At 41.6% G+C, this 12,714-nt stretch overlaps 1 protein-coding gene across 1 annotated transcript; it reads left to right on the top strand.

The window, feature by feature from the left end:
- The first annotated feature begins 3,758 nt into the window (after positions 1–3,758).
- On the top strand, positions 3,759–4,697 carry LOC117496734 (olfactory receptor 11A1-like). The gene has a single exon (XM_034148472.1). It carries the CDS (start codon positions 3,759–3,761, stop codon positions 4,695–4,697), a length of 939 nt encoding a protein of 312 aa, XP_034004363.1.
- The last annotated feature ends 8,017 nt before the right edge of the window (positions 4,698–12,714 follow it).

Consider the following 12,714-nt stretch of genomic DNA (forward strand, 5'->3'; position numbering starts at 1 on the left):
GATGACTGAAAGCCCAGATGGTGACGACTAGAAACCAAGATGATCACGACTAGAAACCAAGATGGTGACGAACAGAAACGAAGATGGTGACGAACAGAAACCAAGATGGTGACGACTAGAAACCAAGATGGTGATGACTAGAAACAAAAATGGTGACGACTAGAAACCAAGATGGTGTCGACTACAAACCAAGATGGTGAAGACTACAAACCAAGATGGTGACGACTAGCAACCAAGATGTTGATGACCAGAAACCAAGATGGTGACGACTACAAACCAAGATGGTGACGACTACAAACTAGGAGGGTGACGACCAAAAAATAAATGTTGACGACCAGAAAACAAGATGGTGATGACTAGAAACCAAGATGTTGACGACTAGAAACCAAGATGTTGACGACTAGAAACCAAGATGGTGACGACTAGAAACCAAGATGGTGACGACTAGAAACCAAGATGGTGACGACTAGAAACCAAGATGGTGACGAACAGAAACCAAGATGGTGACGAACAGAAACCAAGATGGTGACGACCAGAAACCAAGATGGTGACGAACAGAAACCAAAATGGTGACGAACAGAAACCAAAATGGTGACGAACAGAATCCAAGATGGTGATGACCAGAAACCAAGATGGTGACGACTACAAAACAATATGGTGACGACTAGAAACCAAGATGGTGACGAACAGAAACCAAGATGGTGATGACCAGAAACCAAGATGGTGACGACTACAAACCAAGATGGTGACGACTAGAAACCAAGATGGTGACGACTAGAAACCAAGATGGTGACGAACAGAAACCAAAATGGTGACGAACAGAATCCAAGATGGTGATGACCAGAAACCAAGATGGTGACGACTACAAAACAATATGGTGACGAACAGAAACCAAGATGGTGATGACCAGAAACCAAGATGGTGACGACTAGAAACCAAGATGGTGACGACTAGAAACCAAGATGGTGAAGAGCAGAAACCAAGATGGTGACGAACAGAAACCAAGATGGTGACCACTACAAACCAAGATGGTGACGACTACAAACCAAGACGGTGATGACCAGAAACCAAGATGGTGACGACTACAAACCAAGATGGTGACGACTACAAACCAAGATGGTGACGACTAGAAACCAAGATGGTGATGACTACAAACCAAGATGGTGACGACCAGAAACCAAGATGGTGATGACTACAAACCAAGATGGTGATGACTAGAAACCAAGATGGTGATGACTACAAACCAAGATGGTGACGACCAGAAACCAAGATGGTGACGACTACAAACCAAGATGGTGATGACTACAAACCAAGATGGTGACGACTAGAAACCAAGATGGTGAAGAGCAGAAACCAAGATGGTGACGAACAGAAACCAAGATGGTGACGACTAGAAACCAAGATATTGACGACCAAAAAACAAGATGGTGACGATTAGAAAACAAGATGGTGACGAGCAGAAACCAAGATGGTGACGACTAGAAACCAAGATGGTGACGACTAGAAAACAAGATGGTGACGACTAGAAACCAAGATGTTGACGACCAAAAAACAAGATTGTGACGACTAGAAACCAAGATGGTGACGAGCAGAAACCAAGATGGTGACGACTAGAAACCAAGATGGTGATGACTAGAAACAAAAATGGTGACGACTAGAAACCAAGATGGTGTCGACTACAAACCAAGATGGTGAAGACTACAAACCAAGATGGTGACGACTAGCAACCAAGATGTTGATGACCAGAAACCAAGATGGTGACGACTACAAACCAAGATGGTGACGACTAGAAACTAGGAGGGTGACGACCAAAAAATAAATGTTGACGACCAGAAAACAAGATGGTGATGACTAGAAACCAAGATGTTGACGACTAGAAACCAAGATGTTGACGACTAGAAACCAAGATGGTGACGACTAAAAACCAAGATGGTGACGACTAGAAACCAAGATGGTGACGACTAGAAACCAAGATGGTGACGAACAGAAACCAAGATGGTGACGAACAGAAACCAAGATGGTGACGACCAGAAACCAAGATGGTGACGAACAGAAACCAAAATGGTGACGAACAGAAACCAAAATGGTGACGAACAGAATCCAAGATGGTGATGACCAGAAACCAAGATGGTGACGACTACAAAACAATATGGTGACGACTAGAAACCAAGATGGTGACGAACAGAAACCAAGATGGTGATGACCAGAAACCAAGATGGTGACGACTACAAACCAAGATGGTGACGACTAGAAACCAAGATGGTGACGAACAGAAACCAAAATGGTGACGAACAGAATCCAAGATGGTGATGACCAGAAACCAAGATGGTGACGACTACAAAACAATATGGTGACGAACAGAAATCAAGATGGTGATGACCAGAAACCAAGATGGTGACGACTAGAAACCAAGATGGTGACGACTAGAAACCAAGATGGTGATGACCAGAAACCAAGATGGTGACGACTAGAAACCAAGATGGTGACGACTAGAAACCAAGATGGTGAAGAGCAGAAACCAAGATGGTGACGAACAGAAACCAAGATGGTGACCACTACAAACCAAGATGGTGACGACTACAAACCAAGACGGTGATGACCAGAAACCAAGATGGTGACGACTACAAACCAAGATGGTGACGACTACAAACCAAGATGGTGACGACTAGAAACCAAGATGGTGATGACTACAAACCAAGATGGTGACGACCAGAAACCAAGATGGTGATGACTACAAACCAAGATGGTGATGACTAGAAACAAAGATGGTGATGACTACAAACCAAGATGGTGACGACCAGAAACCAAGATGGTGACGACTACAAACCAAGATGGTGATGACTACAAACCAAGATGGTGATGACTACAAACCAAGATGGTGACGAACAGAAACCAAGATGGTGACGACTAGAAACCAAGATATTGACGACCAAAAAACAAGATGGTGACGACTAGAAAACAAGATGGTGACGAGCAGAAACCAAGATGGTGACGACTAGAAACCAAGATGGTGACGACTAGAAAACAAGATGGTGACGACTAGAAACCAAGATGTTGACGACCAAAAAACAAGATTGTGACGACTAGAAACCAAGATGGTGACGAGCAGAAACCAAGATGGTGACGACTAGAAACCAAGATGGTGACGACTAGAAAACAAGATGGTGACGACTAGAAAACAAGATGGTGACGACCAGAAAACAAGATGGTGACGACTAGAAAACAAGATGGTGACGACCAAAAACCAAGATGGTGATGACTAGAAAACAAGATGGTGACAACTAGAAACCAAGATGTTGACGACTAGAAACCAATATGGTGACGACTAGAAACCAAGATGCCATCTGCACCAAACAGAGAATTGTCTGCATTCTTTAAGGAGAGGCCTATACCGTAGTTCAGCTGGGCGACATATTAAATATAATGTGGATTTACGGATTGAATCGAGCACGTCTGCATCTGGTGGTGAAACCCTGAGTTACAGAAGGAGGATCCCTGAAGGATGACGTCAGTGAGCTGCAGACAGAAGGTAAAAGCAGCAGCTCAGAGTTTCAGCTCAGTGAGGAGAGCAGCACCTCACACACTCTGGATCTCTGTATTATACACATTAATATAGGACGCTCAGTTTGGATCATCTGTCTTATGTGTTCTCATGATGAGGAACATGTGGTCACTGTTTTTGCCATGTTTAAAGTGACATCTACATCCAGGTAATGCACTGCATAATGTTGTGATGCTTGAAGAACCACAGGAGGATCATGGTGAACTCTACTCACATTTCATATTTCACTATGGTGTCCTACTTCGACACAGGGGTTTTTAAATACGTGTTCTTCATGATTGTCATGTGTTTATATGTGTGTATTATAGGTGCCAACGTGTTGCTGATTGTGGTTATCTGTGTGAACAGGAGCTTACATGAACCTATGTACCTTTTTCTGTGCAGCCTGTTTGTAAATGAACTGTATGGTAGTACAGGGTTGTTTCCATTCCTTCTGGTTCAGATCCTCTCTGACATTCACACTGTTTCTGCTCCGCTCTGCTTCCTCCAGATTTATTCTGTGCATACATATGCTTGTGTGGAATTCATTAATTTAGCCGTCATGTCTTATGACAGATATCTTGCTATCTGTTATCCTCTGCAATATAACACACATATGACGTCTAAAAAGGTTGCAATGCTTATAACAATGACATGGTTATTGCCTGTTATTGCCATTTGGATTCTAATATCACTGAGTGTGTCTTTACAGCTGTGTGGGAACATCATTAACAAAGTTTACTGTGACAACTACTCCATTGTTAAGCTGGCCTGCTCTGACACTACGGTCAATAATGTGTATGGTCTCATCTTTACTTTTTTCATGATCATGTTTCCTGTGTCTCTGATCCTGTACTCGTACATGAGGATCCTCAGAGTGTGTTTCTCTGGTTGTAAGCAGAGCAGACAGAAAGCTGTCAGCACCTGCACACCTCACCTCGCTTCCCTCATCAACTTCTCCTTCGGGGCATTTTTTGAAGTATCACAGAGCAGGTTTAATATGAGCGGTGTACCCAACATGTTGAGAATATTTTTATCATTATATGCCCTCACATGCCAGCCTCTCTTCAGCCCTATGATGTACGGCCTAAACATGTCCAAAATATACATCCTGTGTAAAAATCTGCTGCTAGCTGGGGTTAGGAATAACCTCTAACAGATGAGTTCAGTTTGAGTCAGAACAGGAGTTATAAATGTTGTCTTTAAAGGTCTGACCTTCATCAGAAAGTGACCACAATCTGTTGCTGCAGTCACTGAAAGCTCTACAGTCTGAGTTTATTTTACTGATATAATGTGTTCATCTTCTATATGAAGAAACGTTGTACGGTCTAAAATTATAATGTATTGGGGTATTTTAGAAACTGGTTTGAAATTGTCCATTGAGCATGAATGAAGTCAGTAAAGACTTTCTCTGACCACATGAACTTAATAAAGTGAATCTGAGTGAAAGCAGCAGAACGTCTGTTCTCCAGTTTCTCTCCTCACAACCAAACTGCCTTTTCTATTACATTTACAGGAAACACATTCCCCTAATCTTATACTGACGGATCACAAATACAATTTAAATTTAGAAGTGGTTCCTTTTGAACGTTCCCATCAGGATAAATTCTTTACTTCTTTCTTTCATCTCCTACATGATATTGTTACTGCCTTCTAAAACTTTAAAAACTCTGTTGTGAAATAACACTTTGCATTATACACCTTTCTATATCTAATTGATGATTTAACAGGCTGCTATTTCAAGACGTATGTGTTCATGTACTTTAAATACTGCTGCTGCTTATTATTTTTCTACCATGAATGTGTACTTAGTTTATTTAATATGTAAGTGTACTCATTCTATATCTGCCTTTGTATCTGCACTGTCCCTTTGCTGTAACGCTGTACATTTTCTGATTGGACAAATAAAGGATTTCTGATTCTGATTCTGATTAAAAGCTAAATGATCTGAAATCGTGTAACCTCTGCATACTCACACAAAAATGTATGGAACGAAATGTTGAAGTTCATTAATCTCAATTGAGTAGAAATAAAGTGAACTAAATAAGGGGACAGAATAAGTTGGCTTTATAAATTAGATTGACCTGCCTACCTTTATCAGGTTATTATTATCTTAAACTATAACTGTCCATCTGGTTCAATTTGATCAGATTAAGTTGATTTAAATTTCAACATTTGCAAGTTTGGGATTTTTGGCTCTTTACAATCTGAACAGCATTCAAAGATTCAAAGGCTTTATCCTGATATTCACAGCAGCTACAGCAGGGATGGGCAAATGGCGGCCCTCAGATGAATTTATAAACAACTTAATTAATTAAAAAATATTTATTTATTTAATTGTTTATTTGGCAGGGACAATGCACAGTAATGAACACTAGAAACATTCAGCTTCAGGTTCAGGTTCAGGTTATTTATTTGTACCCGTAGGTAGATTCTGTTTGCAAAAAAACAAACACAAACAATAGACACATCTCTAATAAAAGGACTAGTAAAAGTACAAGTATACCCTGCTCAACCAAATCTCAAAATATTTTAAAAACATTTTAAGAGGGAAAACACTAGTACAAACATGGACATTCAAAATTCACAATTAAATAAATAAATAAAAATAGGCATCTGTGTGACGCTCCTATGATGTGTTCATTTGTGCAATAGCTGCTGGGATAAAACTGTTTTATACCGCTTCGGCAGTCCATGTAAACATTTATTAAAAAAACACATACTTTTAAAAGACTTAAAATTGTCAAAACTCAAGAAATTGTGTTTTTCAAGGGTGGTATGAATTTGGCTTTCTGTCAAACACCTTGATAGCTCTCTTGTACAGCTGTTCTATGGGTTTCAGGTTTGTGGCACAAGCTAACGACCAGTTTGTCAAACAGTATTCAATGTGGGATAGAATCATACAGTGGAGGTATGACTTTGCAGCATTGACAGTTAAGAAAGGTCTCATTTGTTTAACCTGTTGCAAGTTGAATTTAATGGTATTGGATACTTTCTTGATATGTTTCTTAAAAGTCAAGTTCGAGTCCAGTATGACTCCAAGATACTTGAAGTGGGGGACTAGTTATATTTCTGCTCCGTTTAAAAACACATTGGATCCTTCGATTTTGACTGGTCGTTTACTGAACATCATGCATACTTTTTCTTTGCATTTAACTGTAAGCACATGTTGTTCAGCCGGTGTTGAACCTTGTCCAAAGCATTTTGGATGAGATAATTTCAGTATTTTTCCATGTACAAAGATGACCGCATCATCGGCATACATTTGCACATTCAACTCAGGACATACATTAGGCAAGTCATTCATGTACAGAGAAAACAGTAATGGTCCAAGAATGGAACCTTGTGGAACCCCAACAGTTAGCTGTCTCAGTGGAGTGGTGAGCACGGAAACCAAACTGCATTGGGTGGAGCGGAGCGAAACCTTTGTCTAAATGTTTGGTGATTAGTTTTGACACCCATTTCTCATTTACCTTAGAGACACAGGGGAGGATGCTGATTGGTCTGATTGGTACATGATTTCGTTCGGCTGCCAAATACCGCGAAATAACCTGTGACGCGTTTGTGTGTATTGTGTTTGTTTCCCGGGGAAACACTCAAAAGAAACACCGGCTGTTTTTATGCCTGCTGTGACGTTAAGTTGCTGCTTGTAATTATGCCGTTACAAGCTTCAAAGTTGTATTTGTCATCTGAATTTGGCGAAACAAGTTTAATATTCTAAAAACCAAGACTTTGTTTATTTGAAATCAGATGAAAACAAACTGTCACGGACCCTGCCATGTTATCTATGATTACTATACGCTTTCCATTCATAATGTGAGCGGGAGGGAGGGGGAGCGGTGCTGAGGAACAGCAGAGTGCGGGTTGACAGGTGTCTGTGTTGACATTCCCCTTATTGTGCGTCAGCAGAGACAGGCTACAAATGTCTTAGGTTCAAGTTAGACAACTAATGTCTGGGTTAGTGTTCATGACTTCATGTTTATGTCATCTTAATATTTAATCTTAATGCAAAGTGCTTTCCAATAGTTTAAAATAGTGTTATTCCACTGTTAAATAACCTATTCAATACAAACATGCCACTTGTAAAAATTAAATATCATTTCTGTGAACTGATGTTTGTTTAGTGAGCTTATTAGAGAATGTTCCCTAAAAGATTGTAAAATGTCAATGAAGATGTCAGACTTAGTATATTTGTTAATAATTACATACAATACATGGAATTTGTGTGTGTTCCAAGGCAAGGCAAGGCAAGTTTATTTATATAGCACCTTTCAACACAAGGCAAAGTGCTTTACAAAAAATGAAAGACATTAAGAAAATGGTATTTAAAATCAGTCATTAAAAAGCAAAGATAATAAAATTAACATTAAAAGAAAAAAATACATGGATAAAAGTTACAGTGCAGTTTAAGATGTGAATAGTTCAATTAAAAGCAGCGGCAAAAAGAAAAGTCTTCAGCCTGGATTTAAAAGTAGTCTTCGTTGCAGCGGACCTGCAGGTTTCTGGGAGTTTGATCCAGATGTTTGGAGCATAACAACTGAACGCTTTTTCTCCATGTATAGTTCTGACTCTGGGGACAGAAAGCTGACCAGTTCCTGAAGACCTGAGAGTTCTGGATGGTTCATAATTTAGCAGGAGATCAGAAATGTATTTTGGGCCTAAACCATTCAAAGCTTTATAAACCAGCAGCAGTATTTTGAAATAAATTCTTTGACACACAGGAACCAGTGTAAAGACTTCAGAACAGGACTGATCCACTTTCTTAGTGTCAGTGAGGAACCAGTGTAAAGACTTCAGAACTGGACTGATCCACTTTCTTAGTGTCAGTGAGGAACCAGTGTAAAGACCTCAGAACTGGACTGATCCACTTTCTTAGTGTTAGTGAGGAACCAGTGTAAAGACTTCAGAACAGGAGTGATGTGATCCACTTTCTTAGTGTCAGTGAGGAACCAGTGTAAAGACTTCAGAACTGGACTGATCCACTTTCTTAGTGTCAGTGAGGAACCAGTGTAAAGACTTCAGAACAGGAGTGATCCACTTTCTTAGTGTCAGTGAGGAACCAGTGTAAAGACTTCAGAACAGGAGTGATGTGATCCACTTTCTTAGTGTCAGTGAGGAACCAGTGTAAAGACTTCAGAACTGGACTGATCCACTTTCTCAGTGTTAGTGAGGAACCAGTGTAAAGACTTCAGAACAGGAGTGATGTGATCCACTTTCTTAGTGTCAGTGAGGAACCAGTGTAAAGACTTCAGAACTGGACTGATCCACTTTCTCAGTGTTAGTGAGGAACCAGTGTAAAGACTTCAGAACTGGACTGATCCTCTTTCTTAGTGTCAGTGAGGAACCAGTGTAAAGACTTCAGAACTGGACTGATCCTCTTTCTTAGTGTCAGTGAGGAACCAGTGTAAAGACTTCAGAACTGGACTGATCCTCTTTCTTAGTGTCAGTGAGGAACCAGTGTAAAGACTTCAGAACTGGACTGATCCTCTTTCGTAGTGTCAGTGAGGAACCAGTGTAAAGACTTCAGAACTGGACTGATCCTCTTTCTTAGTGTTAGTGAGGAACCAGTGTAAAGACTTCAGAACTGGACTGATCCTCTTTCTTAGTGTTAGTGAGGAACCAGTGTAAAGACTTCAGAACTGGACTGATCCTCTTTCTTAGTGTTAGTGAGGACTTGAGCAGCAGCGTTCTGAATCAGCTGCAGCTTTCTAATAGATTCCAAGTGAATCTGCGACCCCCTGGTGCCAATACATAAATGATGTGGCCCCCACCACCATCCAAGTTGCCCATCCCTGAGCTACAGGGTAGATATGGCAATGAAGAACTTAAGTCCAGAGCTCCTCCAATAACATGAAGACATAAAACAATAAAACAAATTAACGGACAAGACCAAGACCAAGGCAAGTTTATTTATACAGCACCTTTCAACACAAGGCAATTCAAAGTGCTTTACAAAAATGAAAGACATTAAAAAGTAGTAAGAGTTGCAGTGGACCTGCAGGTTTCTGGAGTCCCGACCAATGTGTAGAAACATACGACCACTGAGACTTAGAATAAAATGTCTTTAACAGAATAAAAGAGAGGAAGGTGTGTCTGTCCTCTGATGCTCACTGTAGTCTTTGGCCACCCTCTTTCCGCTTACACGATATTGAACAAATTAGACAAACGCTGAAAGACCTGCAGTGTAGTTTCATGTGCTTTCTGGAAACATGGCTACAGCCTGTCTATCGATGGCCTCCGGACGGTTCGGGCCACCAGAGAGTGCTTCATCATGTCTTAACCGTGAGACTAAGTCTTTATAATGAGACTAAGTCTTTAAAATGAGACTGAGTCTTTATAATGAGACTAAGTCTGTCACGATCTGTCTGTGTTGTGTTTTGTCTTGTCTTTTTCTGTCTTTGGTTTCCTGTCTTATTTTGAAAAGTGTTCACCCCCTGTCTTGCCTGTTGCTTTGACTTTGGAGGTCCCGCAGACTACTGTTCTGCCGGGGGTCCTGCCAGCTCCATGTTCTGTTCCGTTGGGGGTCCTGCCGACACCTGTCCCGCCGGGGGTCCTGCCAACTCTGTATCCAGTCCTGTTGGGGGTCCCGCCGACACCTGTTCCGCCGGGGGTCCTGCCAACTCTGTGTCCTGTTCTGTTGGGGGTCCGACCGACACCGGGTCCTGCCCGTCCTCCAGAGCTGTCCCGTAACCGCCTTCTTGTTCGCCCTCGAGCCCGGCCCCCTGTGTGCCGCGGTCTTCGCCCTCGAGCCCGGCCCCCTGAGTTCCCCAGCCGCGGCCTTCGCCCTCGAGCCCGGCCTCCTGACTCTTCCAGCCGCTGCCTTCGCTCTAATGCCCGGTCTCCTGAGTTCGCCCGCTGTGGCCTTCGCCCCTTTTTGAACTCTGCCTTGCCCCCGGGCCGTCCGCCCGAGACCCCCTCCTTGATCTCTGCCTTGCCCCCGGGCCGTCCGCCCGAGACCCCTTCCGGGTCCTCCGCTGTGCCCCTGGGCTGTCAGCCCAAACCCGTCCTCCAGACCCCCTCCACCCACCCTTTTGGCCCTAGTTATGTGTGTTACGGGGTTGTGTTCTGTTTTGTCACCGTGTAACCTTGAAATAAAGGTATTTCCCGTAAAATCTGCATTTGGGTCCTGCCTGCTTCACTCAACCCTGACAAAGTCTTCACCACGAAGCTGAGTCTTCACAATGAAACTTAGTCCTCGCCACGAGGCTTCCTCAGCATCATGAGAATAAGTCTTCATCATGTCTTTACTGTGATCTTGAGTCTTTACCATGGAACTAAGACTATAACGTAAAGCTGAGTCTTCACCACAAACCACAAGATTTTACCATGAGACTTAGTCTTTGCCTTGAGACTAAGTCATAGTTATATATGTATATATATTAGGGCTGTCAAAATAACGCGTTAACGCAAAAAAAAATTAACGCCACTAATTATTTTAACGCGATTAACGCATGTGTATTTTTTGTCCTCGGCCGCCCCGTAGTTTCAGAGCGCATCGAGTTTAAAATACCATCTACAAGCTGATGCTGACAGCCCCGCTCCTGCCGCCCGCTTGTGGCAGACCACACTTCCACGCTCACCGGCAGGCCCGGACTGGCCATCGGGAGGACCGGGAGGGTGTGTATGTGTGGAGCGAGCGAGGCACACCTTACGTGTTGTTGTTGTTGTTAGCATCTGGTGCTAGCTAGCTACGCTAACGGATATAAGGAGCTGTTTCAATGAAAACAGAGGAGCGACATTTCGCCGACAACTGCGCCGAGCACTTGACTTTATGCAGGGAGCCAGACAGTGGGACATTGTACGAAAAGTCAGCACACTCAGTACGGATAGTGCGCAACATGATTGCAGCGTCCAGGCAGCTCCCGTTCGAGCATATATGCCTTGAGCTGCACATAGCTCCAACGATCCATCACAGTGTCTCCACATTCACACACACACACACACACACACACACACACACACACACACACACACACACACACACACACACAGTATTGTATTATTGTATGAGAGAGGTTCCAGGTTGAATTGAGGTGAATATTTGTAATGTTCAGGTTGTTGTGTTTAATATTCATGAGAATATTTGTCATTGTTCAAATGATAATAAACAAACATATAAAGCATATGTGTCCACTCATATGTTGATAAGAGTATTAAAAACTTGAAAAATATCCCTCTAAGGTACATTTAGAACAGATAAAAAATGTGCGATTAATTTGCGATTGATCGCAATTAACTATGGACAATCATGCGATTATTCGCGATTAAATATTTTAATCGACTGACAGCCCTAATATATATATATATATATATATATATATATATATATATATATTGTATAAGCTAAGAATATTGTGTGTGTTCCACTGTAAGAAGAGCCTTCCGATTTTGATTGTAGCAGTTGTGAAAATTAAGATAAAGCTTCTGAATTTGTTCTGGTTATAGTCCCGACTTTTTGAATATTTGAAAGGCCAACACTCTTGAATTATTCAAAAACTCTGATTGTATGTGAAACGTCTTTGAGCACTAGAGCAAGCCCTACACAAATCCCATCTATTATACAGATCCACATCTCTCCTCAGGGTGGACATTGCTGACACACTCAGCTTAATGGTTTTGTTTTTATATTGCATTATTACTGGTATACACTTTAATAAACTCATGTGTGGTCAGGGAAAGTCATTCAATAACTTTATTCATGCTCAATGGAACATTTCAAATCACATTTCAAAATATGTGCCAATACATTTTGATGAGATGGCTAACGTGTCTGGATTTCAGATCTTATTGCTTTGCTCCTTAATATGTGGAAGAAACATTCCTTAATTTGTTCATTTTTTTAACAGCAGATTCTTATCTTCTATATTTGGGACACATTACATGTTAGAGAATACAATTGTGAAAATATTGTCAACGTATTGGGAACATAGTTGATATGAAGCTGCTCTGTGTCTGTTTACAGCGAGAAGCTTCATTCAGCTTTAACTTCAGTTTCACTCCTAACGTCCTGACTCATGGACCTTTCAGGGTTCTCCTAAAATCACTGAGGCTGATATGAAAAGTGAAAAGCAAGATAAGAAACAGAAAGAGAGAGCAGCATCAAGCTCAGCACATGTACAGCTGCACATTTCATTTCCTTCCTCTGCACACAGTGAACTAGACACGTCATTAGA

The sequence above is a fragment of the Trematomus bernacchii genome, unplaced genomic scaffold (genome assembly GCF_902827165.1).
Source record: "Trematomus bernacchii unplaced genomic scaffold, fTreBer1.1, whole genome shotgun sequence".
NCBI lineage: Eukaryota > Metazoa > Chordata > Actinopteri > Perciformes > Nototheniidae > Trematomus > Trematomus bernacchii.

Bases quoted from the DNA above. Each gene is read 5' to 3' on its own strand.
- LOC117496734 (XM_034148472.1), top strand. From the start codon at position 3,759: ATGGTGAACTCTACTCACATTTCATATTTCACTATGGTGTCCTACTTC.